This window comes from Colletotrichum navitas, assembly GCF_030913465.1.
Source record: "Colletotrichum navitas strain CBS 125086 chromosome Unknown LY79scaffold_1, whole genome shotgun sequence".
NCBI lineage: Eukaryota > Fungi > Ascomycota > Sordariomycetes > Glomerellales > Glomerellaceae > Colletotrichum > Colletotrichum navitas.
This window is the reverse complement of record NW_026850547.1, coordinates 104904-129613: the sequence shown is the minus strand read 5'-3', so window position 1 is coordinate 129613 and position 24710 is coordinate 104904. Positions and strand designations below refer to the sequence as shown.

The 24710-nt window shown below is 52.0% G+C and overlaps 13 protein-coding genes across 13 annotated transcripts; 8 read left to right on the top strand and 5 right to left on the bottom strand.

Annotated features, from left to right (window-relative positions):
• Nucleotides 1–264: 264 nt before the first annotated feature.
• Nucleotides 265–1646, bottom strand: LY79DRAFT_532093 (acetyltransferase). Its single transcript, XM_060556275.1, has 2 exons — nucleotides 381–1646; nucleotides 265–315 (listed from the first exon to the last, which is right to left on the bottom strand). Exon 1 carries the CDS (start codon nucleotides 1288–1290, stop codon nucleotides 706–708), a length of 585 nt encoding a protein of 194 aa, XP_060420452.1. The 5' UTR covers nucleotides 1291–1646; the 3' UTR covers nucleotides 265–315; nucleotides 381–705.
• Nucleotides 1647–2089: 443 nt separating this feature from the next.
• Nucleotides 2090–3175, top strand: LY79DRAFT_585623 (SPFH domain/Band 7 family protein; the record flags this gene model as incomplete). The annotated part of the gene is made up of 3 exons (XM_060560517.1): nucleotides 2090–2354; nucleotides 2445–2800; nucleotides 2855–3175. The coding sequence occupies 3 exons, from the start codon at nucleotides 2090–2092 to the stop codon at nucleotides 3173–3175; spliced, it is 942 nt and encodes a 313-aa protein (XP_060420451.1).
• A 328-nt stretch (nucleotides 3176–3503) lies between these two features.
• Nucleotides 3504–4583, top strand: LY79DRAFT_532089 (ubiquitin family protein). Its single transcript, XM_060556274.1, has 5 exons — nucleotides 3504–3568; nucleotides 3622–3785; nucleotides 3866–3920; nucleotides 4002–4084; nucleotides 4173–4583. Exons 2-5 carry the CDS (start codon nucleotides 3775–3777, stop codon nucleotides 4255–4257), a joined length of 234 nt encoding a protein of 77 aa, XP_060420450.1. The 5' UTR covers nucleotides 3504–3568; nucleotides 3622–3774; the 3' UTR covers nucleotides 4258–4583.
• Nucleotides 4584–6367, bottom strand: LY79DRAFT_532088 (RNA polymerase II transcription factor SIII subunit A). The gene has a single exon (XM_060556273.1). The coding sequence runs from the start codon at nucleotides 6093–6095 to the stop codon at nucleotides 4854–4856; it is 1242 nt and encodes a 413-aa protein (XP_060420449.1). The 5' UTR covers nucleotides 6096–6367; the 3' UTR covers nucleotides 4584–4853.
• Nucleotides 6368–6546: 179 nt separating this feature from the next.
• LY79DRAFT_532086 (transcription initiation factor IIF) lies at nucleotides 6547–8391 on the top strand. Its single transcript, XM_060556272.1, has 4 exons — nucleotides 6547–7170; nucleotides 7231–7504; nucleotides 7558–7760; nucleotides 7811–8391. Exons 1-4 carry the CDS (start codon nucleotides 6895–6897, stop codon nucleotides 8150–8152), a joined length of 1095 nt encoding a protein of 364 aa, XP_060420448.1. The 5' UTR covers nucleotides 6547–6894; the 3' UTR covers nucleotides 8153–8391.
• A 247-nt stretch (nucleotides 8392–8638) lies between these two features.
• On the top strand, nucleotides 8639–9499 carry LY79DRAFT_574394 (HAD-like domain-containing protein; the record flags this gene model as incomplete). The annotated part of the gene is made up of 1 exon (XM_060559590.1): nucleotides 8639–9499. The coding sequence occupies one exon, from the start codon at nucleotides 8639–8641 to the stop codon at nucleotides 9497–9499; it is 861 nt and encodes a 286-aa protein (XP_060420447.1).
• A 396-nt stretch (nucleotides 9500–9895) lies between these two features.
• LY79DRAFT_574393 (uncharacterized protein) lies at nucleotides 9896–10216 on the top strand (the record flags this gene model as incomplete). The annotated part of the gene is made up of 1 exon (XM_060559589.1): nucleotides 9896–10216. The coding sequence occupies one exon, from the start codon at nucleotides 9896–9898 to the stop codon at nucleotides 10214–10216; it is 321 nt and encodes a 106-aa protein (XP_060420446.1).
• A 592-nt stretch (nucleotides 10217–10808) lies between these two features.
• Nucleotides 10809–12617, bottom strand: LY79DRAFT_574392 (P-loop containing nucleoside triphosphate hydrolase protein; the record flags this gene model as incomplete). Its single annotated transcript, XM_060559588.1, has 6 exons — nucleotides 10809–10958; nucleotides 11053–11156; nucleotides 11225–11428; nucleotides 11485–11798; nucleotides 11834–12081; nucleotides 12600–12617. The coding sequence occupies 6 exons, from the start codon at nucleotides 12615–12617 to the stop codon at nucleotides 10809–10811; spliced, it is 1038 nt and encodes a 345-aa protein (XP_060420445.1).
• Nucleotides 12618–13101: 484 nt separating this feature from the next.
• On the bottom strand, nucleotides 13102–14379 carry LY79DRAFT_574391 (uncharacterized protein; the record flags this gene model as incomplete). The annotated part of the gene is made up of 3 exons (XM_060559587.1): nucleotides 13102–13467; nucleotides 13936–13992; nucleotides 14083–14379. The coding sequence occupies 3 exons, from the start codon at nucleotides 14377–14379 to the stop codon at nucleotides 13102–13104; spliced, it is 720 nt and encodes a 239-aa protein (XP_060420444.1).
• LY79DRAFT_1476 (uncharacterized protein) lies at nucleotides 14089–15270 on the top strand. The gene has a single exon (XM_060551025.1). It carries the CDS (start codon nucleotides 14419–14421, stop codon nucleotides 15091–15093), a length of 675 nt encoding a protein of 224 aa, XP_060420443.1. The 5' UTR covers nucleotides 14089–14418; the 3' UTR covers nucleotides 15094–15270.
• A 3825-nt stretch (nucleotides 15271–19095) lies between these two features.
• LY79DRAFT_1372 (uncharacterized protein) lies at nucleotides 19096–20543 on the top strand. The gene is made up of 2 exons (XM_060550920.1): nucleotides 19096–20326; nucleotides 20399–20543. Exon 1 carries the CDS (start codon nucleotides 19322–19324, stop codon nucleotides 20312–20314), a length of 993 nt encoding a protein of 330 aa, XP_060420442.1. The 5' UTR covers nucleotides 19096–19321; the 3' UTR covers nucleotides 20315–20326; nucleotides 20399–20543.
• Nucleotides 20544–22209: 1666 nt separating this feature from the next.
• Nucleotides 22210–22802, top strand: LY79DRAFT_664359 (uncharacterized protein; the record flags this gene model as incomplete). Its single annotated transcript, XM_060562874.1, has 2 exons — nucleotides 22210–22494; nucleotides 22572–22802. 2 exons carry the CDS (start codon nucleotides 22210–22212, stop codon nucleotides 22800–22802), a joined length of 516 nt encoding a protein of 171 aa, XP_060420441.1.
• A 100-nt stretch (nucleotides 22803–22902) lies between these two features.
• On the bottom strand, nucleotides 22903–24557 carry LY79DRAFT_1364 (phosphotyrosyl phosphate activator protein). Its single transcript, XM_060550910.1, has one exon. It carries the CDS (start codon nucleotides 24311–24313, stop codon nucleotides 23036–23038), a length of 1278 nt encoding a protein of 425 aa, XP_060420440.1. The 5' UTR covers nucleotides 24314–24557; the 3' UTR covers nucleotides 22903–23035.
• Between the last annotated feature and the right edge of the window lie 153 nt (nucleotides 24558–24710).

Sequence of the window (24710 nt, the reverse complement as noted above, 5' to 3'; positions counted from 1 at the left end):
CCTTGTAATTGTGCCTCAGCCATGGATGGTGTCTGGGAGAGACTTTTGATGGCATTCCGAGATGTGATTTGATTTGTATTGCCACCACCCTAGCGCAAGAGAGGCTTATAATCCCGGGTTTCGCTAGTCACTCCGGTCTTCGCAGGTTTCAATTTCCCCGGCTTTGACACCCACATCAACGGATAACAACTGATGGAGTATTGGACGACAAGGTAAGCATAGTGGAAACCCACAACACTGGCGACGAGGTAAATTGGCTCACAGAAGATCGAGTTTGATATCAGTTCACCTATCAAAGCGTACTGTAAATGCTTCCTGACCTCGGTCACACGTATCAGTAACCCATATGCTTGGTCCGGATCTTGAAAAGGATGGCGTACCAAGTAACACAGCCATGCATTGCATTATCGCCAAGTTGTACCGTTTCAGCTTCACCCCGATACCAATGAGACTGGAGATTCATGACATGGAAACCGTGCTAGGTGATGAATTGTTACAGCCAGTGACGCTGTCGTCAAAAGGGTTGCCCCCGATGATGAGACGACGACAAAGCCATGGGCGCAATATTCCCACGCTGTTGGGCCCATATTCCTTGCTCCAAGAGTAGCTGGAGGCTGTCTTCTTGGCGCTAAAGTTCTTTTCAGGCCCACCGACATAATCTTGATCCCTATCTCTGATGTCACGCACCTCGATTGAAGCTGCATGTCAGGAGAGACTCTCATGTCTAAGAATCGAGAAAACCAATAGATCAAGGACTCGGCCTTGCTTCTCAACGGCTTGCCTCTTGGTGCCTTCGTGTGTCCAACCGGCCTTTTCGAGCACTCTCCGACTCGCCGTGTTAGTGCTAAACATGGATGCCTCCAACCTCAAGAGTTCAGGGCTGTTCTCGAAGCAGAATCTGCAGAGAGCTATCAAGGCCTCACTTGCGAAGCCCTGTCCCCAGTACTCCTCGCCAATCCAGTAGCCGAGCTCCCAGGTGCGATGCAGCACATCGTTGCCCCGGATGATGCCCATATTGCCGACGTAAGCCCCGTCCTCTGCTCTACAAATAGCGAAGTTGTTGCCTGGATCTTTTACGCAGAGCTTGAGCCAGCCTTCGGCATGCTCGAGCAGATAAGGCGAGGGAAAGGTGTTCCGCATGTTCCCTGCTATCTTGAGGTTGTTGGCAAGCCGTGCCATATCCGGGGCGTCGGCGAGGGTGGAGGGCCGAATGAAGAGCCGGCTTGTGATTATTACAGCACCGCCAGCCGTGCTATTACAATGAGTAACAGTTTGTGTTGTGGAGGACATATTTGCTGGTTGAGTTGACAGTACAAGCTATATAACGAAAAGGGCCGTCGAAGAAAAAACAAGAGGGTGTTTGCTCAGAACAGGAAGAAAAATACCGAGTCACCTGGACAAAATCCTGCAGCTTCAGAGCGTAGTGGAGAGTAACCAACAAAGATAGTTAGCTCTTCTTCGGTACCAAGAGCTACAAGCTCATGCTGCGACAGGGTGTTTTCATGCATGAATCACGGGAGATATGGACCAGAGAGGGTTATCACGCCTTCTCAATGTAGTGGATATGACCCGATCCGGTCAGCGGCGTTAGGTCCGTCGTGCCATATCTAGGTAGGTAGCGAAAAGGCCCGTTGGTGTATTTTTCTTGCTGCGTTCAAGAACCGGCATTGATAGATGAATTCGCTTGCTTCAGTGCCAGTCCAGTCTTTGGCCAACCAGCTGGCAAAGAGCTATCGCCAGGCGGTAGCTATACAAATACAGCTCAGCTCGATACAGCCATGGTCTGTGCGCCACCAAAAAAACCCATGACGGCCAGTAGGAGGGTAGGAGCTGGCTGCCTGAGGTGCCATGCCACTGGCCGCCAGTGGCTCCTCCCTCTCATGCCGAGAGCACCGGCCAACACCAATTTTCGAGCTCTGCCAGACGACCGTGACGTTGAAGACTGGCAAAGCTCCGCTCCACCCATCATCTGCTTTGTCTAAAGCTGCAGCACCCACGCCCACTCGACCGACGACAACCCGACCCATCATCCCATTTCCTTGAGCCGTTTAGTCACCTCGACGGACAACCCTTGCCACCCGCCTTCATCATGTCTGGAGGAAAAAGCCCCATGGAGGAGGCCTACTCACGCCTCAGGCGAGTTGCTGAGCAGCAGCAGAAGCGCGGTGGCTTCGGCGGCGGCGGCGGCGGCATACCCCGTGGCCCTCGCGGCGCCGGTATGGGACTGGCGGGTTTTGTTCTTCTTGGAGGTGCTGCGATTCTGGTCCAGAATGCGCTGTTCAACGTCGATGGTGGTCACAGAGCGATCAAGTACCGGAGGACAAGTGGTGTGAGCAAGGAGATCTACGCCGAAGGTATAACCAGCACTCCCCTCTAGGGCTGGCAGCAAGCGCTGTTGTCACGACTTTGAAGCCACAACAAACTGACTCGGTACTGTTCTTTAGGAACTCATTTCATCATCCCCTGGTTCGAGACTCCCGTCACCTACGACGTTCGTGCGAAGCCTAGAAACGTTGCCTCCCTTACCGGAACCAAGGACTTGCAGATGGTCAACATCACCTGCCGTGTTCTTTCTAGACCCGATATCAAGGCCTTACCCCAGATCTACCGCACATTGGGTACCGACTATGACGAGAGAGTGCTGCCGTCCATCGTCAATGAGGTCCTCAAGAGCGTCGTTGCTCAGTTCAACGCTTCTCAGCTCATCACCCAGAGAGAGATGGTTGCCAAGTTGGTCCGCGAGAATCTTTCCCGACGTGCCGCGCGGTTCAACATCCTCTTGGACGATGTGTCCCTGACAGTATGTCTTTTCGCTCCTTGGGTCTTAAGTCCGTGTGCTGATTTGGTCATGTAGCATCTTGCGTTCTCTCCCGAATTCACGGCCGCTGTCGAGGCGAAGCAGGTTGCTCAGCAGGAGGCTCAGCGCGCAGCCTTCGTTGTTGACAAGGCCCGCCAGGAGAAGCAGGCTATGGTCGTCAAGGCCCAGGGTGAGGCCCGCTCCGCCGAGCTGATTGGAGACGCTATCAAGAAGAGCAAAGCATATGTCGAACTGAAGAAGATTGAGAATGCCCGTGCCATCGCTCAACAGATGCAGGAGTCTGGCAGCAAGAACAGACTGCTGCTCGACTCCGAGGGCTTGGGTCTGAACGTGTTTGACGATCGCGATCAGAAATGAGGCGGCTGCTTTTCGAGTGCGAAAAAAGAAAAATCCCCTGTATTCCTACGGTCTTGGAAGGACTTGTACTATAATGAAAACGCCTGAGAGCTTCGGACACAACCTTCATTTGCATATGCGTAAGGAAAGGGCTAGTTTATATTGAAATCGTGTAATAAGAACACAATCCACTCGATCACTGCCTCTCTGGCAAGGGCAAGATGTAATTCGGCTGCAAAATGGTGATTGGCACATACTTGCTCTCTATAGATTATTCTTCATCTCTGCATATAAGACACCTGAGCCAACAGTTCGTTTCCGTTGGCTTGCGCAGCACAGACCATGAATGTGTGGAAGAGCTCGATATGGGGCCAGGCATTTCTGGGCTAACCCCCTGTTCGTATTACATACCTAGTAAGGCCCCTCCCCCACCATGACTTACTACTGCTCATTGCCCGCCTCGCAAGCTTAACTGTGAATCGTGCAACTCCCACACCTCCGACCGGACGAACGAACGAACGACGTCGAAAGGAAGCCACCCACGAACGCACATTCCTGCATCTGTTTTTGAATCCGTATCACATCTTCACGTTTTCCCAAGCAAGTGTTGATCCGTCAAGATGTTGATCAAGTGCGTGCGCTCCGACCACTCAGTGGCGAGAGGTTTCCTCCTCCGAAACAGCACAAAACTGATTGCGGGAACCAACACAGGGTGCGAACGTTGACCGGCAAGGAGATTGAGCTCGATATCGAAAACGAATACAAGGTGCGTAGTCGAAGCCCCTCCCCTGATCTCTTTCAGGGAATGCCCAAGAACAGAGGGGCTGTCTGACCGTTCCAACAATAGGTCTCACAGATCAAGGAAAAGGTGGAGGAGAAGGAGGGCATCCCCCCCGTTCAGCAGAGGTTGATCTATGGCGGCAAGCAAATGTAAGTCTACACTAAACACGAGCGGCCCTCCCGAGTTAGACAACGTGGGCAGAACACCCGACTGACGCGATGCGCACTGATTCAACAGGGTCGATGACAAGTCCGCATCCGAGTATGGCCTCGAGGCCGGTGCCACATTGCATCTGGTCCTTGCCCTGCGTGGTGGCAACTGAATCGGCTAGCCGGAAAACGAGTACCGGCCAAAGGTGAATAACGTCTCGATGACTCTCTAGCCCCAAGAACAATGGCGCGGCACTGGAGTGGCTAGGCTGCTGATGAAACGAGACATGCCTGCCATCTCTTGTTCGAGGAAGAACGGCTCTTGCAGTCACTCGGTTAAGGGCAATTTGATAGACACAGTGACGAACATGAACAGACTCGCACTTGGGTGCTGGATCTGGACAGGGGTCCACACATAAGCAAATATGACTAGGAAGACACGGCGATAGAACATCCGCCCACTAGGAACAAATGTCGGTGGTTCAATGATGCATGCATTTTCATATTTTATTTGAAAAGCCGATCCACCAAACATATTCAAAATCAACCGCTGTATTGTGCATATGACGAAACTTAGGCCGATGTTGATGCCTACAGCTTGTAGGCTTGGGTACATTCCGAAGCAATGGGTATATGCCAAATCCTGCTGACGTCCGAATTCCAGTATCATTTACCATCCGTGTCTCTCAACGCCTTAGCATATATCACAAGTGCGCAAAGAGTATTCAGTCCCCCACTAAACCAATAATGTGCAAGGCCACTCAATGTCTCAGCGTCTGCCCTTTTTCTTGGGCATGAATATGTCAACCGCCTTCCTCTTTCTAGGCAGCTCCTGGTTACCCAAGGTCGGGCGAGTCGGTTGCATTTCGTCAAGGGATGCGGGCAACGGTGGCGACTGCGGGTCATTGTTCTGAGCAAGGAGTTTGTGGGCGCGAGGCGGCTCTGCAATTCTGCTGGCTGGTTCGGGCTTGGGCGGAGGTCTTTCGACTCTAATGTTGCTCTTTGCCCGAGGTGCATTTCCGAGAATGCCGCCACCACGTCGTAGACCTGCCGACTGCAGCTTTAACGAGGGAGGAGATGGTTTAGATCCTGAGTTGGAGTTGGCAGATGTGGAGGGATTGCGATCTTTGGACCCTGTAGGCTTGTTGGGGGAGGAGATGGGGCCAGCCGAGCTGCCGATCTTGCCCTTCTGCCTGGGCGTTCCTTCGTCGCCGAACAGATCGCCACCCTCATCGTCTGACGAGTCGGAAACATAAGTGGTCTTGGATGCCGCGACATATGTAGAATGCGTGGGAGGGCGGCTGCTGGTAGATGTGGGTCGAAATACCGGCTGAGTTGAGATCCGATGCTCGGCGGCCATCGAAGGCGGAGCCTTGCTCAGTCGCGGGGCTCTGATTAAACCTGTGGGGACGGCCAGGTTGCTTCTTATGCCAACAATCTCCTTGGCCTCTCTACGGGCTTTCTTCATAACACTGGCGCCCGTGGTCGTCTTCATCCTGCTTCCGGCCGCGAAACTGAGGGAGCTGGGGAGGTCCTTTCCTCCCCGACCTCGCGTTCCGAAAGTCCGGCCTGTTTTAGGTGGCTTCGGGAGGAACCTTGCAAACTTTGGATCAACGATCCTGCTGACGTTGTTATCCTTCTTCTGCTGCAGGCCTTGGACCCTTGCAAGCAACTCAGCCTCAGCCTGTTGTTGGGCATGACGGCGTTCCTCGGCATATCGTTCGTATATCTTATACCATTTCGACGGGTTCTTGGGGGCATAGTTCTTATCGTGACTTTCGGTTGGAAACTCCTTCTTGATGAGGCGCAACCAAATTTCGGAGGTTTCGCCTTGGATGTGAGGGGAGTTGATTTCGATCTCGCGGAGCTGGGCTGGGTTCGTGACCCTCATGAGAATGTCGCGGACATGGTGGTATTGAAGGGTGTCGCCGTTTCCAACACTGCTCAGTTCGGTGATGTGTCTTTGGCACACCGCAACGCACAGTTCGGCGAGCGATTTGACAGGAGCCATGATTTATGTTGCAGCTGTATACAAAGAAACTAGCTTGGTGTTCTTCGTGTCTCGGTGCCAATGTATGGGTTCGTGATGGGTGATGAAGGTCCGAATCGCAGTCTCATTGTTGACAAAGACTGGCGCTGCAGATGGCATGGGAAAGATTTTAGAAAGAGTTCTAGTAGACCCTCAAGGCCCTGTAACAAGGAGAATCCGATCCAATGCGATGCTTGGCATTTGTTGTTGCTGTTGTCAGCCTTCGTGGCGACATGGAAAGGCGCAGGCGAACGGGTGGTTTTAAAGAGGTCACGACGCTGGAGTTCCAGGTTTGTGGTGGGGCATGCACCTTTTGAGTGGTTGCCCAGAGTCGGCTTGGGCTCACCCCTGGCCGGAATGGGGATCGACGCACATTCGATAGCATGTACTAGTCTGTGCTTCGATCTTGCCTATAAGTTCTTGGTCTTTACATCTTCTTCAAACGTAGCTTACAGTGGATATTCATTTCAATAGAGTCTACTCTGTGCTCATGTACTTTCAAGCACTCTACAAAGAACCTTGTACAGTATTAATCTGGAAGCCGCAGTCACCTCAACTCCTTACTTTAATTGGAGGTGAAGCCAGGGTCAGTATGTCACATGACGTTGCGCTAGTTTTCATACCCACCTACCAGGTAGGTAGGTACCTTGGGTGCTATAGTGGGTAACTTTAACTTGGACTATTCCTTCGTCATTACGGATAAACCCTCGACTTCACCCCGACTGAATATCGCGGGTTCCGCAACGCCAAAAGCACCTCCCCATCAGATCCCACTTTCAACATGGCAGAATCCACGTACATCAAACCGGAACCGTTCATCAAGCCCGATCCTGAAGCGGTGACGGCCTCTCCCCTTGACGACGACGACCTGTACGAAGACGCCGGCGATCTCGAGTTCTTCGACCAGTACAGCGACCAGGGCTCCTTTGGCCAAGCTTACTTGGCCCGTGTGCCAAAGGACTTGTGGGAAGCATGGGACAGCCTTCCGGATGACGCTGAGATTGAAGTCGGCACGATGCGACAGTGGGACGTTGTGCGCCCAGACGGCAGCGTTGAGGTATGTTGTATGACGGGCTGTGAAGGACTGGACAGCTGCTCAGTTGACTGTTTTATCTAGCACCGCTTCAAAATGCTACTCAACTCCGACCGAGCCGAGCATCAACTGATGCCCAAGGAATACGATCTAGAGATGGGCAGGGAGCTTGCGCGCAGCACTTTTGTCTTCACTGAAGAGGACCTGCCTGGCTTCAAGGCGAAGTCCAAGGCGAGAACCGATGCGGCCAACGCTGGTATACCAGCCCGTTTCCTGCGGCCCAAGGCAGACAAAGTGGAGAAGAAGCCGTTCGAGAAGGGCCGTCGTTGGCAGCCCTACTACCGCAAGGCGATTCCTAGTAAGCTCGAACCAAGTCAGCTGTCATCATAACTCAGGTCTAACTTTGCGTAGAGAAAACGAAGATTGCCGCTAGAATTCAGTACGAGCTTGCTTGCAAGCCTGTTGATAACGCCGAGAGTCAAGCAATCCTGCAGCGGAAGCAGCTCGAGGCCCAGAGGCCGAAGCACACGCTTCAGATCATGGAGCAGCGCGCAGCTAACAGCATTATACACCATGGTTCGGCTGCTGCTGTGGAGAAGTTCGGCTCTTTCATCGTGAGTAGCAAATAATCAGTGCGTTGTGTTTCACCGCTAACGCAGCACAGAAAACATCTGCACCCACGAAGGCCACAAAGCCCAAAAAGGCCGAGAACAGAGCTGCCCGTATGTCGGAGGAACAGCTTCTCGACGGTCTCATGGAGGCTTTCAGAAAGTACGAGTATTGGAAAATGTCAATTCTCAAGGCCAGATTCGACCAGCCCGAAGCTTTCTTGCGCCAGACTCTGGAGAAGATCGCGGTGCTCAACCGGTCGGGTATCCACGCCAATGAATGGTCTCTACAAGAGCATTTGAAAAGTATGGCTTCCGGTGCAACCAGCGAGACCGCCCCAGAAGAAGCCGCCGCTGAAGATGACGATGAGGAAGTGGCTATGGAGGATGTTGTATAAATGATTGTACTGTTATCACATGGTTTGCGGACTTCAAAGCCTGAAAGGCATTGCATGGCGTTTGGATGGGCACTGCTCGACTTTGTTCGAGGGTGGTTTGCTACTTTCAGGGATCTGGAGACTTTGATACCCTTGGAGCACTGGGCTACGACACGTGTCGAAAGACATACTTGGCCGCTACTCGACGTACAGGCTTCGGGACGGGAGGCGAATAGATCACGCATTTCGCGTTCTCGTTAAAAGCTTTTCGCAACGTTTTTGGTGAAGTGTTTTCTGCAGTGTTCAACATCATGCGCCCGGTCTTGGAGCACCCCGGTTGTCTCCGTGATTGGAAGATCGCCTCTCTTCAAAGTGGGGAACCCACCAACTTCATCCTTACAATACGACATGTCACGGTTGATATGTCTGCGTATTCATTCCAACACCAGGCGTGCATACATTTCCAGAAGAGCCCTTTGCCTCTATTCGGTCCCTACCATCGCAATCATGCCTCGGAAAACGCTCAACCTTGTCTTTGACTTCGATGGGACAATCACCACAAAGGACACAATCGGTACCTTGGCACAGATTGCTTTGCGATTCCAGAATGAACGCGGCATCGACCTATCTTCCGCATGGCAGCAGATACTCAAAGACTACGGTCAAGATCACACGCACCATATTTCCACATATAAGCCTGTCGCAAACGATCGTCTCTCTCTCCGAGAAGAGCTCGCCTATCTGCGGGGTCTAAGCGAAGTTGAGCTGCGATCTGTTCAGCGTGTGGAGCAGTCAGGGTTATTTCGGGGTATCAGAAGAGAAGACCTTGTGAAAGCTGGGGATGTCGCACGAACGGAAGGGACAGTGAAGCTACGTGATGGGTTTGCGAAGCTTATGGCCGTGGCCAAAGACAATGGATGGACCGTCTCAGTGGTTTCTGTCAACTGGTCAAGGTCCTTCATTAGCGGCGTCTTGTCGGACTACAGCTTCAATATTGTTGCCAATGAAATCGAGATGGATGGAAGCATATCTGGGCCAGACGTGCTCGGGCCACCGTCGCGAGAGACTACATTAACGACTTGTGAGGATAAGCTGCGCGCTTTGCGTGCCTTGGCCACTCGTCAGGGAGTGGAGGATGCCGGGGCCTTCGTCTACTTTGGTGACTCTACAACGGACATAGAGTGTTTGCTGGAGACCCGTGGCGTCGTAATGTCGTCGGGGCCGGACTCAAGCTTGATGACAACTCTGCGGAGGGTAGGATACGAGGTGCCGCAGGTTGATGAACACCGTCCCTCCAGTGACATTGCATGGGCCTCGACGTTTGTGGAAGTTTTGACGAGTGGCTTTCTCACTTCGAGGATTGATTGAAAAATCGAGGGCTACCGAAAAGATTCAAATACTGCCCGAAAAGGACTTTATCAGCAACCGCTTGCGATGATGCTCATATCCTGCGTCTGGCTCTTTGTTTGCAGAACTGGGGCCTGTAAGGGCACTCGACAGTTGCCTAACCTGTGTCTAAAACAAGGCAGTTGAGACACTAGAAGCTTCAATATTCCATTGTTGTCCAGAAAACCCATAAAAGGGGTGAGGGGGGATCACGTTTGCTGTTCAGACATTCATATAGTTGCCGTTACGAAGGATATAAACATCCACAGCCGTCAGCCAGATTTCAGGATTCATATCAGACTCGCCGAGTACTCAGCAACAAAACCAACTGTACAGACTCGCTCGTCCCTACGTTTACAAAAGTGTTCATCCGGAACCATGTGCTTTTATCGTGGAACCGTTTACAAGTGCAATCACAGCGAGATCGGTAAGAAGGTTTCTGACTGCAAAGATCAGCGGGACTTCCTTGCTGGCACTACGAAAGACAAGAATGCGTGCGCCGAGCGCCGGATTCATTCGATGAACCGTGTCCGCGTTGATGCCAACTGCAGAAAGTGCCAGCGTCTCGATGCACTCAAGACCCGCACAAGAAATACGTTTTTGAGTCTTCAGGAGAACTTGGAGAAACGCAAGGCTGCTGCCGGCAAGTATGACATGGAGACACCTAAGGCTGGAGATACTGATGAGGCTGACGAGTAACTCAAAGATGGCTCGTCTTCTGATGTTGCCCTTGATGATTTTGCGCCTACCGGGAAGGAAAATGCATTTGCCCTGTCTAGCGAAGCCCCTTAGCCAGTCGAGATCTCCAATGATGCCTTCCAATACCACTGAGAACATTTTCTAAACCCATACCCCCGTCATATACAATAACCTCTATAAGCTATGTAAAATACTGTAGAAATGGAAGTGGCGTAACGGTATTCTGTGTTTCTGATCCAGATCGCTTAAGCTAGCTTGTCGTGTTCAACTGAGTTGCCGACAAACTGCTCCAAGAACTTTTACCACGGCGTTTTGGGTTTCCCCCCATCATCCACATTTGTTATGTCTTCTTTCATCACATTCAGAAACCCACTTTCCAGGATGACGCCGTCGATGGAGTAGTACTCAATGCCATGGTCCCCCCTTCGCTGTTTCCAACATATGAATCAAACCGACAATCGTGTTGACGGCATCTTCGTTTCAGTTCTGGTCATCTTCAGTCTCATATTTTCCTAGGGTCGTGGGTCCCGGAAAAGTGAACCTGATTTGGCCACCGAGCACTTCTCGCTCAATCATGGCTCCATGTACCCTCTCATGCACCCAAGAACTGACGGAAGTCTTCTCTGCGACTGTGAACAACAGTGCTGTTTTGGGAAGTCTTCAAATGCAATAGAGATTTCTGTATCTCAGACGCGGTTTCATGTGTTGCCGATGGCAAGAATTCGTCGCGACATAACGGCGGCTCTGTGAGCAACAGTGTTTGCCTCCTCCATGCTATGCGTCTGCATCTGACATCAGTATGTAGCGATGAGAAAGAGAGGCTATGTGAAGCTTACGATGAGCAACAATGAGCGATCTGGGGAGATTTGGCGGGTGATCTTCAAGAACGCTTGCTTGGCCACGGCGCCCATGGCTGACGTCGGCTCGTCCAATACAAGGACTGGAGATGCGCCTAAGATTGATTACCAAGCGCTGTTTCTGGGACCTCGGAAAAGGGTCAGAGCATACCCATCAATGCTATGGCGAGACTCAATGTTTGCTTGTTCCCACCCGAGAGCTTAGGGGATGGTCGGTTGGCAAACGGTGACAGGCCCAGCTTTGCCATGATTATGTCAACATTCCACTGAACATTCTCGACGCCCTCGATCTTTGCGAAGAAAATCAGATACTCTTTGGTGTTCAACAAGTCCAGGGCATCGTACTTGGCGCAAGCTTTGAATATTTATCATTTCCATCGTTCCAAAACGCCCTGGTGGGTGTGAGTTTACAGCCGAGATGCCTCTGTGCAGAGACACTCATTGCGTCCTCTTCGTAGAGATATCCGTTGCCGTAATCTTCCGTCAGCTCTTCTCGGATCAAGTCGATCGACGTCAACTTGCCCGCGCCACTAGATCCAATGGGTGCCAGTAACTCGCCTTTACCAATCCCGATAGAGATATCCTTGTCCGTGACATTCTGTCCAAGGGGCTTTGTGAGGTGCAAGGCTCCCAGAGTGTCAGCTGTGATCTCGATTTGGACCTTTTCCGTCCTTACTTCGTCACTTGGGAATCCTGGTAACTTTTCCGGGTCTGCAATCAAAGAACTATGACCGCTTCAACACTTTGAAACGAGTGTTACCTTTCCGACCACACAGGAATACCGAACAACGCGGCGACTTGAACAATCAAAAACAGGACTGGTCCACCATACGCACAGATTGGGGAGGCTGGTATGATTGCACTATTCCAGTAACTTATCTCCATGGCGTTGAGTCCGAAGGCGACTGATCTAAAGACGCTGCCGATGGGAAAGAATATGTTCAATCCAAAGGTTGTCGCTGTCATCACACCATCCGTCTCTGCAGTGTCAACGAAGGCGTTAGGCCCCTAGGTAATGGTCAACCACGATCTGGCTCATTCTGAAGGGGGCTGTGACTGAGTGTGCTCACTAGGAATGCAACAGCAACAATGGCGAGCATGGGCGTGTTCAGGGAAGATGTTACGAGAAACGCTCATGTCCCGGTCTTGTACAGAACCGACACGATGTAGCTGAGAGAAGGGCCACTAGGCCATAGAGAGCCAGGATTGGAAACATCAGCCAAGTACCACCATTCCAGAGGTGCATCTTGCTCCTGGGATGAGAGGCAATAGCCAAAGAGATGGAAGAAATAAAAACCAAGTCGAACAAGGCGTACGCACCCCGCAGAGGTGCTCTTCTATCCCCGTTGTCGTAATCGACCGCTCGCATTTTCCGGCTCTTTCAATAGAGGGATACAGATCGAAAGCTACAGGGTACACAGCCGGCATTAGACAGAAAATTGTTGCATAAAACATGTTAGAGTTTGCAGGTCGCTTTGGATTCCAAATCATCCGGGGTTGCTGTGTCATGAAAGAAGACAACTTACTGCTGGCATTTCACCCATTGTGCCATAACATGCTGATCTCAGAGCCGCTGTGAATCTGGCTGTACAGATTGACAAGCCTCATGCCCTATATCCAGCGAATGTCGCAATGACAGGGTTTCTCATGTTGCTTTTCATGAAGATGCCACCCGGCAATATACTCCCGCCTTGTTCTCATTTTAGTGTTTCATGAACTCGTATAGTGTTGCAACGGGCCTGACCCATTCGGCATACGGATACGATTAAATATCCATTCTTTTTCATGAGGTTGTATAGTGATTCATTCAGAGAAGAAGGGCTGCCAAAAAGCAATCCAGGTGAGGGTTTCAACACCCCATCAATCACGTCCCCCTCCCCCCCAAACGAGGGGTAGAACTCGTTTCCGGAGTAGAGAGTTGGATGTATGCCAGCGCAAAGGTGTGCCGTATACCCTTTCAGAATATCGGAAGATGAAGCAGTGACGGCTATGGTTAGTGTCAGGACGTATACGTAGGGCCACCGGTATCTAATCAAGACGACGATTCTCTTCCAGAAGAGAGTATTCACTTGTGACCAGAATGTATCCTCCACCATGAAGCTGCTTTAGAGCTGTAGTCGGTCTACAGCACTTGACCTGTCCTTTGGACAGAATCGCAATTTCATCTGCAAGAACCTCAACCTTGTCCAGAAAATGTGTCGTAAAGAGACACTTCGCTGGCTTCGCTGCACCAGGAGGAAGTCTTCTGGAAAGGAAATCCTGATTTGCTGAATAATTAGTTGTTCTACTAGCGAGATCGCAGCCGGCAATGAGCTGCTTGAGCTTTGTGCTGATATAACTGCCACCTTTGATACAAGTCCAAATACCGAGATGCTTCTCTACTATGAGTTCTGGCTAGAGAGAGTGTATTTTTGAGGACAGATACCTTGGAACGATTAGTCAATGCTTCTGAAATGGGAACAATCCGGGGGTATCGAGTGACGAACCCAACTGTAGACGGAGTGCGTCGATATGGACTGCGCCACTGAGGCCTGCCATCATTTGCGAATTAGTGGTCTTCTCGGGACGATTGGGGCCAATAAGGCAGAGGATTTGACCTCTGTGCCCCAGAAGGCCGACACCGTTTACAACACTGCAAGATGCTCGCTTGCTTCAGTAACCAACTCTTCAAGCAAGAGGTGGTGAGAAAGTTTTCTGGAGGTCCTTAGCCTGAACTGCGATCGACCTTGCGCGTCCTTCTTCTCCAGCAAAAGTCCGTCCCTTATACGTAATGCCATGTACATATGTCTCGACCAGCATAGCTGGCAGATGATAGAAGACAACAGCCACGATCAGGAGCGACAATAATGTGCTTCCACTTACTAGAAGTCGGTTTTGCGCCGAGACAGCCGGGGAAGGCATGTCACTCAACATTGCAGGCTACAGATTGCCCTCCCAGCATGGCATGAATTGAACAAAGTAGAAGTGGTTTGAACTTGGAAAGAAAAGAGACATAAATATGACGGTCACCTTAGAGGGTTTATCCAGACCCATCAACAGAGCGCCAACAGATAGTGTCAGGGAGGCCCCAGAGACGCAGATGGGCGCCGTGCGAGCTTGCCAAAAGACAGTTGAGCTGTTGACAGTCAGACCGAGGATAACCTGCCACATGATGGGAATCGTGGCGCTGCTCGTTGACCAGAGGGTATTCCAGTGCTTGGCGCCAAGGATAACCCACAGAGGAAGGTAGATGGGATTGAAGATTGCGAGATACAACAACACCCGAACAGTGGCGTTGCTGTCCGTAGCATCAACCAGTTGTGGCATCCCGTTCTCACGCTCTTGGGTTATTATCAATATGGTGAGATGGAAAAGTTGTTTAATGAAGCCGAGGAAGAAGGCAAAGCGATAAACATTGGAGATCAGCTTTTGCCAACTAGAATGAAAACTTCGGTTCCACTACTCCTGGGACCTGCCAGAGAAGAGAAATGTGGCGGGGTCGGTATTCGAGTTCGTTACTGCATTTCCACAGCTACATGTAGGGGCCAGAGTAAACTTTCCAAAGTTACCATTATGCTGGAACACGTACGGGACTCCTCGTCTGGCCGAGTCCGCTCTAATGTTGCATTTAAAATGATGAAATCCATCGATAGTGTCAAAAGAAGTCGTCTGCGGCGAGTCTCTGAAGGCGACGGAAGCGTGGCAGCCGCTGATGCCTCGAATGTTGGTGAGCCTCGGTTAGGAGACCCAGTTCGTCGTTTAAGTACCGAACACTGTGTGAACACAGTAGCAACCAGAATCAAGTATGCCTTGACGATGACTAGCAGGTTCCCGCAAAACAGAGCCAACCATGACAACCTCCCCATGATAATGCTGATGGTGACGACCCGACCCAAAAGAGCAAACGGTCGGTGGAATAGCATGTACATGCCATCAAACCTGGAAGCTCCGTTGCAGAGGGCGATGGGCCATAAATATATGTCACCAGGACTACTTCATGAAGGTTCATGCCCATCCTGCAAGCTGGCGGCAAATAGATAAGATGGCGTTACTCAACCTCCGGTTCTCTTCGCGAAAGCTTCTTCCAAAACCTTTGATGGCGCCCTACGAATGCCGCAGAGACTGTCTAACCGTGGGTGGGGAATACAGGCGACTGGGTTGCGTGATCAGTCCTGGACAAATTTGTTACCCTCTATTCCGATACCAAAGCCTCTACGGTACCTTGTCGGCGGCAGGCGCCAGGACTATCAATCAAAGAACTCCTTAGCGGTAGAGGGGAGAAAGACACCACACGGCACCCTTTGGCTTTGCTTCCTAACCGGAGCCTCGAAGGGCCAAAAGGTGCGTCGAAATACAAAGTCAACATAAAGTCCACCGGTTGACAATCTCCCCGAATGCCGGCCCAACACTTTCTCGTCCGGTATGCATGCCACCGCGGATCCGACCTTCCAATCTCTCCACCGATAAGAGCTGGCCATAGAGGTATTGTATGGTGCGATTTTCATAAGATAACGAGCATGTATCGGCGCTCAAACGCATCAGTACCCATGTGCAGCCAGATGTCAGCCTCAGGGTTCAACGGACGAAGGTCACACACACAACGGAGTTTGTTGAGCTCAAAAGCAGCCACATATTGTTAGTCGCTTCGTTCAAACGATGCAGTAGAACAGCACCCTTGTCATGACTATTACTCATGGGTGTTGATACGTAAGGGTGCGGTTAGATACTAGAATACCGTAACAAGGGTGTCTCTAGAAGCCGCTTGGGTGCAATGTCGATCAGTAGACATGTAGAACGGAATCAACCAGTCATAATGACTCTGGCTGGATAATGGCGAGTAGCTGCGGTCAAAATAAGAAAACCATAACTCCCCGTAGCAGAACCTACTTCCGGGCCTGGAGACGGGTCATGGCACAATGATCGTGTGGGGTTGTTGGTATTGGAGTCTCGGTTGGCAGAAGTCAAGTCCGAGCGGTGTACGCAGCTGCAAAAGGCAATGGGACATCCGGCGGCAAGAAGACAGGACGAGACAGATCAGATACGGCTGGGTCAGGTGTCAGGTTTATCGGGACGAGTTGCAGAACCAACAAGCGGTCAGAAACCTGCATGGAAAATCAGCAAAGCGGCAGGAAGGCAGGTTAGCATGCCGGGAATGTCTGTGGATGCGCGAGAAATGGACGCGCCTGAAGCCCGAAGCTCTGCTGCAGCGACTGCAAGGAGACACGAATGAAAGGAGGCGGGCTTCCCAGGATTCTCAAGGCCAAGGGTGTTTCCGTGTTGTTGCAACTCCCATCTGATGGAATGAAGGGTCTTGGATTGGACCAGCCGCAAACAGCAAACTTGCGAGCTTCACATAGCCCCGGATTGCTACGGTGACGGCAGAATCGGCTAGCCATGAAAGGGACGGGCCCCTGGGCCAAGCAGTTCAGCCCAGAAAGTAGCAGCATGAGGCAAAGACACAGATCATTATCATTGTGACAGCACACATCTGCCGGACGTCAGGGCCGGTGGAAATAGGGTGTAGAAGGAGGCGTGGGTACTTTGAGCTGTCAAGCTGTGTAATGCAGAGAATACTGGAGCGGATCGAGAAAGTTAGGGTAGATGTTTGGCTACGGCTGAGATAGTTGCAATTGGAAGTTGAAGAGGCTATGTGCATAATGCCGGGCAGTTCAACTTCTGTGGCATGATATTTGGCGCACCAGAAAACGGTGTCTGCCATATGCGCAGAAATCAGGGCCTAAGCATCTGAGTGTGCAATCACCCGGGATTCATGCGTTAGGAGTTGCACTTCGGCGTGAGCGAATGTGAGCGGGGCTGCAGAATAGACCGGACGCCATGGTTGTTGTTGTTGTTGTTGTTGTTGTTGTTGTTGTGTTGCAGAGGAAAACATTTCTTAGGTACCTTGAATACCTAGCCTAGGTACCTAGGTAAGGAGAAGCCTTAGCATCGTCAGAAAATATGAGGTGTGAACCGACGTGTTTTGCGCAAAGAAGGCGGTGGATGGTCCTTATCTCTAAGGTCTGGGGCAAGCGGTCCATCAGTCAAGAGGACGAATACCAAAATCAAGGGCCGGCAAGAAGAAAAATAAGGACGAATGATCCAATGCCAGATGGGATGATAGCTGGTGACAGAATGTGCAAGTGAAGGGTTCGCCAGCCCAGATGCTCGGTACCTACCTAAGGTGCTTGCTCTGCTTTTTGTACCTACAAGAAAGCACCTACCTACCTAGGTAGTAGGTACTAGTATGTACATAGCGATGTCTCTGGGTAGGTAGGTAACTCAGCTAAAGTACGTACTGGGCTCTTCTCCTGGGAAGCGATAAATTCTGGGAATTGGGCAGGGCGACTTTTGGCCAATGCAGATAGAATACAAGAAGCAGTGGAGGGAGAAGTATAACCATAGATACCCATGTATGCATTATACATCTTGTTTCCTTTTTTTCTCGGAACCTGAACCTGCGCTGTACAGGGCCTACCCAAGCGGTGTGGCTGCCGCACCTCGAAGCATGCAATATCCAATGGCTTGTTGCTAGTCCAACGCTAAGCCCTCATAAAATTGACTGGGGCGCCCCGGGGGGGGGGGGGGGGCTACTGGTTTGGTCATGCTTTCTTGTCACCACTGCCTCTTGTTGTCTCTTGTTTTCCCTTGTCATACCACGAAGAGACGATCATAGTGTACATGCGTCTGCAGTGGGGTAAGACAGACTTGTGCATGCGCGCGATGCAGGACAATCAGCACAAGCATCTGATAACCCAATGCAAGTCGCCGCCCCTGCAGGAACAAGCTGGTGGTTGGCCATAGCGGACGCTTGGAAGGACCGGGTCTAGGATGATGGTATTCTGGCAGAGAACCAGAGCTGAGAGCGTCCTTGCAATCCCACCCAAATGCTTGGTCAAATGAGTGACCGAGATCCACCAACCAATCAATGAGATATTGATGCATTGATGCACTGATTAGCCTCGAGTTGGTTGATGGATACAACGCAGTCGCGTCCCCTTTTGCCGATTGTCTTATTTCCTTGGGATATCGAGTCTAATTTCCTCCGCAGCCCCTTCCTAGGCACATTGGAGTCTTTTCATTCTCTTCCCCCCAATAGGTTTATTAGCTAAGCGACACCAATTAGATTGATTACTTACCAAGCAACAATCGCATGCGCTTCACGGGGAGGAAAGAGACGTATACAGCTGCTCAGGCAGAATGGCTCTCTACCTACCTACATGCCTACCTACCTACCAACCCGACCGGAGGCAGACAAAGAATGAAACGAGCATTCCTCGTGCAGACCGCTGGGCCGTGTTGTTGCGGACGGCCCAAAGCGCCTAGCGCACTTGACCAATAATCCTAGGCTGATCCCTTTCCCCCTCAAAGTCCCCTAAAACAACCCACCCTACCCCCCTTTCTTCGCCTCGGCACCACGTACCTATCCACTATCCGCTCGACAAACGATACCTTGCTTCAGTATACAGTAGCCGTACCACCCCAAAGTACCGAGCTTAGCCCAGCACGGCTCAGGTACCTACCCACTCTGTTGCTCCTACCAGCCTGTACAGTGCATTGCCTTCCCGCTTTGCCTGCCATCTCCCGTCCTCCACCTCCGTTGCCAACCGGTGCCCCAGTCTCATCAGCCCGTCCATCGCACCGTCCCCTCTCCGTCGTCTGCGCCTCTCCTCCTCCTCCTCCTCCTCCTCCTCCTCCTCCCGCCCAAGATATTATGTGCACACCCCATTCTCGTCCCTTCTGTTCTCTAACACAAGACCCAAAGACCCCTTCGTCAGCCGGTCGGGACCTCTTTTCATCTACAACGCGGAATGTGTGACTCGGTTTAACACCCACTGCCCTTTACCCTCCATATTGCCGCCCGTTCTCCCGCCCCCTCGCCTTGTGTCTGCTGCCCGTGTTGTTTGTTTGTTCGCCCCTGCTGCCACTAAAGTCTCCTCTGCCGATACCAATACCCTCGACTTTCTTCTACCTCCTCGACCCTCCCGAAAACGACATCTCTCAATAATCTTTAACACCTTCCCTTCGAAACCCACTTGGTTTCCTCCCTTGTCGAACGACCACAAGACCAAACACCAAACCGACACTACGCAATCACAATCTGTCGCTGACACCTGCAACCGTATTTTCGCCTTCTCAATTGTCCGGCCGCCCTAGAACATATCGTGCAAACACGCGACGAGCCTCATTGTTTTGCCGCGCTCTCTCCCACATTTCCTGCAGCTAATGTCGCCCTCGCCCACCTGACATCTCGGGCCCTCCGTCGTTCACCATGGAACCCGTTCCTGAGACCGAGAGAATGGAGGAGTTCCGATCCTCGCCTCTTCCCTCGCTCCGCATACAGAACCCGGCCCTCCTCCCTTCCGCCGTTGCCGAGCCCGAACCTCTGCGAAAACCTCCCACTCTGCGCCGCCAAACAGATCCAAGTCCCACTTCTCCGACTGCCCCGTCTTGGACTTTTACCCCTCTACCCTATCGGCCCCGTACGACCTCGCCCCTCTCTGGTCATCACACGAGATCGAGGTCTGCAGCGAGCTTGGCCCCTCCAATATCTCGCACACAGTCAATGCCCGGCGTCAATGCCGCTGGTCATATTCTTTTCTCTCCTCAACTTCGCCCCTCCAGCCCGTCCGGGTCGCCTAGCCGCGTCCGAACCCCGCGGAAGCCTGTCGACGAGGCGTTTCCCACCTCGCCCATCCGCACCTCAGTCTTGGAGTCGGATCGTAAGCTTACTGATCGCAACAGTTCCCCGAGCTTGATGGGAACAACGCCCTCCATGATCCTTCCCCGACACCGTCGTCCGTCTTCGCCATTACGACATCCCGGCCATTCTAGCGCTGGATCGCTTCCGATGCCCACTACGCCCACATCTGCAACAGCCTCGCCGTCTTTCAGAGGATACGATTCCTTCTCTCACGGCTATGGTGTCTCCGCTTCGTTCCCGTCCTTCCCGTCGTCGTCAGTTCCTTCTACCCCAACTTCGACGAGGTCGAGAAGCCCAAGCATTTCTAGTCTCGAGACCATACCAGACTCACCTGACGCCGAGGAAGCTGCTATGGAGGCAGAGAGGATCGCCCAGCTCAAGGCTGCTGCCGAGGCTGCCGAGGGTAGCGACACTGGAGAAAATAAGGGTAAAAGCAGTCTGGACGTACCCTCGCGGGGCAGAACGCTGGGCTTTGGGTCACGGGACAAGCGGAAAAGGTGGAGTGTTTGCGGAGCTGAACGACGGCAAGATCTCGACCTGGAAACGATTTGGGAAGATTGAAAGAAACGAAAGGTGTGCTGGAGCTATGCTGTAGCTCCAGAAAGCAGCCGAGCAGATGTGGCTGGGTGCTGAACTTGTCTCCAGCAATGAACTGGTACGCCTCGGGCACGAAACGGCATACAATAACCTCCCGACACTCACTTGTGCAGAGCGTCGATTTTCCTTGCATTGCATTTAGCATCTGATAGGTAAGGGGCATGGCGGCGTTCAGTGAACTCCTTCTGATACCCTAAACTGCATTTCACCTTTCAAGGGCACTACGAAAACATTGTCATCATAACTGGGTACTGTACTTTACGATTGCTTAGCCCCGCTGTCGTTTTTTCTCTCTCCCTATGGGGCTCGACCCAATAGTTCGAGGGCTGGCGTAGTTGGTCTGTCAATCAATGATATTCATCACATTCACGAGAACTCGATCCCTTTTGAGGGCACCCTGTTGTCCAAGCTGCCATAAACCCACTTGCCTCGCCCAACGTGAGGGTGTCTCAGTTGTGGGTCGCCCCAAGGGCGGTGCTCCTCGGCCCCCTTACACAATACTATCTTTTCCCCTTCTCCATATTTCAGGAGACGACTCTCAATAGACAGCACTCATAGTGTTCCCTCTATTCTTCAGCCCTCGTCATTGCGCAGCTCTTGGTGTTTCGAAGGATATCCTCCAACTCCCTAGGGACCCGGCGGAGGAGGCGATAACGTATAAAACCGAAATCGGGCAACGGCTTCTGGGTTGATGTTTTCCCCATTGCAACATCACCAGTCAACTATTATTCAACCACGTCATCATTGAACCCGCAGGTTTCAGTCCCGAACCCATTCCCTCCCAGGCTTTATTTCTTGCTCACGCGGCTTCATAATATTTCGCAATGCGGTACGCCCGACTCCTGGGTGCCATTTTACTCTACTCCAGAAGAGTGAATGCAGCATCGAAGGTCTCCGACGAACAGGCAAGTCAGAAAGAAAAACATATCCCGTCACAGGTTGCTAACAAGAATCAGGCCGTCGCACGTGTTATTCAAGGTCGAAACTTCCGACCAGATCCGCAATTGGGCGAATGGACCTATCCGGTCGCCGCACGGGGCCGGTTAGGGGCCCACTTTAACGGTACCGTCAACGCGACGTCGTCGGCCGGCACTGGGACGGCGGGCGCGCCCAGTAGCAGCGCCTTCAACCTGCCGCATAATATCACGTCCATCCACGCACCAGGGTGTCCTCAGAGCGTCACAACATCTACTACAACGGTCGACGTCACATTTTATATTACGGCAACAACTTCGTACGGTGGCAACTTGACGTCTTTCAGGAGCACCAGCACGGGAACTCCTCCATCCTCGTTGTCATCGCAGATCTTTGCCAACTCCACAAGCTCGACGGCTGCTTGGAATACATCTTCGAGCTTAGTTCGTCTCTCTACCGGATATATGCTGCCTGTGAACTCGTCGCACGCCTCGACGACAGTCTCGTTCACAACGGTTTCTGAATCGCCTTGCCCTGACAGTACAACCAGTCTCCCATATCACTACTCAAGCTCGTTTTTGGGAACCGGGGACTCGACCAGCACAGTCACCTCCGTGCCCGTTTGGTTTAACACTACCTCCGCTGCTCCTTCACAGACGACTGAGCCCTGTAGCGATGACTTAAGCACAACATCCCATTTGAACCAGACTTCGGCCGCTTTTAACACGCAGCTGAACTCAACTGCGCCGTGCCCCACAAGAGCATCGACGAGCCCAGCTCAGGAGACGCCGTGCGACAATGAGACCAGCAGTTCAAACGTTACTGCCACTCATACCACCGCCACATCCAGTGATTCGCACGTCAACTCGACCACCACACCCATCGCAACTCCTTTCCTCAGTAAAACCAGCAGTATCGAACAATCTACATATCATCCGACGACAATGAAGTCTGTTTATCCATCATCCACCCCAATCCCGACAGAAAGCTGCGTCATCGACACTTCCATGGTCCCCGTCACCATCGCGCCACTTACCTCGGTCCCGACCTCGACCATCATTCCCACAAAGACAGTTTGCCAGGAAGACGCGCCGACCGGTAAACCGAAGCCCGGTAATAATCATTGCGGCGTTCACGGATTGCCTGTGGGCAACTACTTCCTAGCGCGATTTGTCGAGAATGCGCCCGGTGTACCTGTAACCTTGGAGGGTTGCTACCAATTCTGTGCTGTGAGTGCCCCTAGTTCCTGGCCCTTTCCCAAGCATCTGCAATCAATGGAGAGGCTTACTGACGTACAATATTGTAGAGTGTCATGGACGCCACTAATGGCTGCAAAGCCTACCGCTTCTATCCCGAGAGGGGCCTCAACGTCCAGCGATGCGACCTCTATGGTAGCAGCGTCGCCTACGCCTTGGATTCTATTAATAACGATCACCCCGACATATGGTTTGACCTCAGTTGCGGCTCTCCATCGGACGAGAGGTGGGCGCACCTCCCCGGAATGACTCGTCTCCGGAAGCTGGGGCTGTTGGGGTAGAACAGCCTTGTTAAACTTCACCCCGACGCAATCTTGCTTATACATAGTGAGCAGCAACAACGATCTTGGCAGTAGTAATAGTAATAGAGAAGAATAGGGAGGTCGACAGGCGTAGGTCTCTGACATGAAAAGTAGGATCCGTAATGAGGAAGCAATGATGCTCCTGACAGGAAAATTAAACATTCGTACTTGGGCCCCATGTGCTTCAGAGCTCGTCTTGTGACGTTCTTCATCTAATCAAATGGTATCCTGCGAAGAGACTCGCGAACTCCCTTTTTCTTCATCTCCTGTGCCGCAGCAACACTACTCGGGACCTTGATGCCACAGCAATCGCCCCAGCCCACATGCTGGTGTTTGTGCTTGCCAACGTTCCCAGGCGAATTTTTAACCCCTCCCCCCTCATGCTCATCGTCCTCCATCTCGAAATCTTGCTCTGTGCTCATGCCATCCACTGCCGGCACGAGCGAGCCAAAGAGAAAATGTTGCATGACAGGCAGTTTTTTCAGAACCTCCGCAACAAACATCCGACGCATACCCCCTTCTACCTTGGTCCATGATTTGGCGGCAGAAATATCGTCCAACATAGGACTGTGCCATCGCAGGCCCTTAACCGTCTTGGTATCGTTAACAAAATTGACCTGGCCGAGATACAGGAAATCGTGGCTGAACTCCTCAAGCGTGAGATCCTGATGGATCGCCAGTGGCGTGATAAAGGGGTGATGGAGAAGTTGTGAAGCGCCAAATAAAAAGGGAAGAAATTGGTAGTCGTCTAAACCCCAGACGCCATGAGAGCCCGCGGGCTCCAGATAATATGTTAATTGTACGTTACGCATGAGTTCCAGATATCGCGCAAAGACCTTGAGCACAAGGGGCCGAAAGTCATCTTTGACGATGATTCGAAGCTGGTAAAGGCATAACAGCCACATGATGAAGTTGAGCTCATGTCCAGACCCGTAGTCTATTCGCATCCTGTTTCCAAAAGAGTGTTCCAGGTAGACCGTCACTTCATCGTTCGCCGCCGTGCTGACGCCCAGCTGACTCTGCCATACGGGGGCCTTCTCCTTTACCAAATCCAGGAATACTCGAAAAGCCTTATTTCCAAAGCGCGAGCCGCCTTGATCATCTGGTGGCGACTCCGTGACAAGATTGTCAGCTTCGTCGAGTATTCGCAGAATCGACTGGAGTGTAGTGCTGATTTCGCTATCTTTGACAGCAGATCGAGGTGCATCTTCGACGGATTCGGAGAGGTTGAAGACAAAAGCAAGAATAAGGCTGTAGGTGGGCGACGAGAGAAATAGTTCATGATCTTTCTGGGATAAAATCCTTCGCGAAGGAACCTTGTATGTATGATCGCGGAGGTCGGGCGGCGAAGGTAACGCGGGTGTCTCGGGGCGAGGCGTAGGGTTGGAGGGGCCGGGGCGACGACGGCGAGGTTCGAGCTTGGGGATCATTTTGCTTGGGGAGGGCAAGCACGATTCACCAACTTGCGATGTTGTATTTACTGAGGCCATGCTGTATGGGAGTGATGGCCAGCCTTTGTGGCAGAAGTGAATTCGGGGATGGTTTGTTGGGATGTTGTTAAAGAGGAAGCTGAACGGCTCCCCAGCGGAACGAAGAACGGCACTTGAGACACCGGCGTCATCTGCCGCCTAGAACTGTACGAATAGAGCTGTTCAAAGACTGCCCCTCCGCAGGTATTCACCTCGGCCCCACCTCACCATCCCAAGGTGCCTACTTACCTGTACCTTCTTGCCTTTGGATCATTTGCCATTGGTGGGGCGCCTATCTTAGTAAACAAGTACGTACTCGCTGCTTCACCAGCTTCATCTCAATTTTTCCTTCCTCGAGGGTGTCGAAGTGAGGCAATCAAGTCACTCAACCATCCCGGCAGCACGCAAATTTATTTAT

Excerpts from the sequence above, each read along its gene's own strand:
- LY79DRAFT_1364 (XM_060550910.1), bottom strand. The coding sequence starts at position 24,313 with ATGGCCTCAGTAAATACAACATCGCAAGTTGGTGAATCGTGCTTGCCC.
- LY79DRAFT_532086 (XM_060556272.1), top strand. The coding sequence starts at position 6,895 with ATGGCAGAATCCACGTACATCAAACCGGAACCGTTCATCAAGCCCGAT. Across the intron at positions 7,171-7,230 it reads GCCCAGACGGCAGCGTTGAG|CACCGCTTCAAAATGCTACT; the intron begins GTATGTTGTATG and ends TGTTTTATCTAG. Across the intron at positions 7,505-7,557 it reads CTACCGCAAGGCGATTCCTA|AGAAAACGAAGATTGCCGCT; the intron begins GTAAGCTCGAAC and ends AACTTTGCGTAG.
- LY79DRAFT_532093 (XM_060556275.1), bottom strand. The coding sequence starts at position 1,290 with ATGTCCTCCACAACACAAACTGTTACTCATTGTAATAGCACGGCTGGC.
- LY79DRAFT_532088 (XM_060556273.1), bottom strand. The coding sequence starts at position 6,095 with ATGGCTCCTGTCAAATCGCTCGCCGAACTGTGCGTTGCGGTGTGCCAA.
- LY79DRAFT_532089 (XM_060556274.1), top strand. Across the intron at positions 3,921-4,001 it reads ATATCGAAAACGAATACAAG|GTCTCACAGATCAAGGAAAA; the intron begins GTGCGTAGTCGA and ends TTCCAACAATAG. Across the intron at positions 4,085-4,172 it reads ATCTATGGCGGCAAGCAAAT|GGTCGATGACAAGTCCGCAT; the intron begins GTAAGTCTACAC and ends CTGATTCAACAG.
- LY79DRAFT_1372 (XM_060550920.1), top strand. The coding sequence starts at position 19,322 with ATGGAACCCGTTCCTGAGACCGAGAGAATGGAGGAGTTCCGATCCTCG.
- LY79DRAFT_1476 (XM_060551025.1), top strand. The coding sequence starts at position 14,419 with ATGGAAAAGTTGTTTAATGAAGCCGAGGAAGAAGGCAAAGCGATAAAC.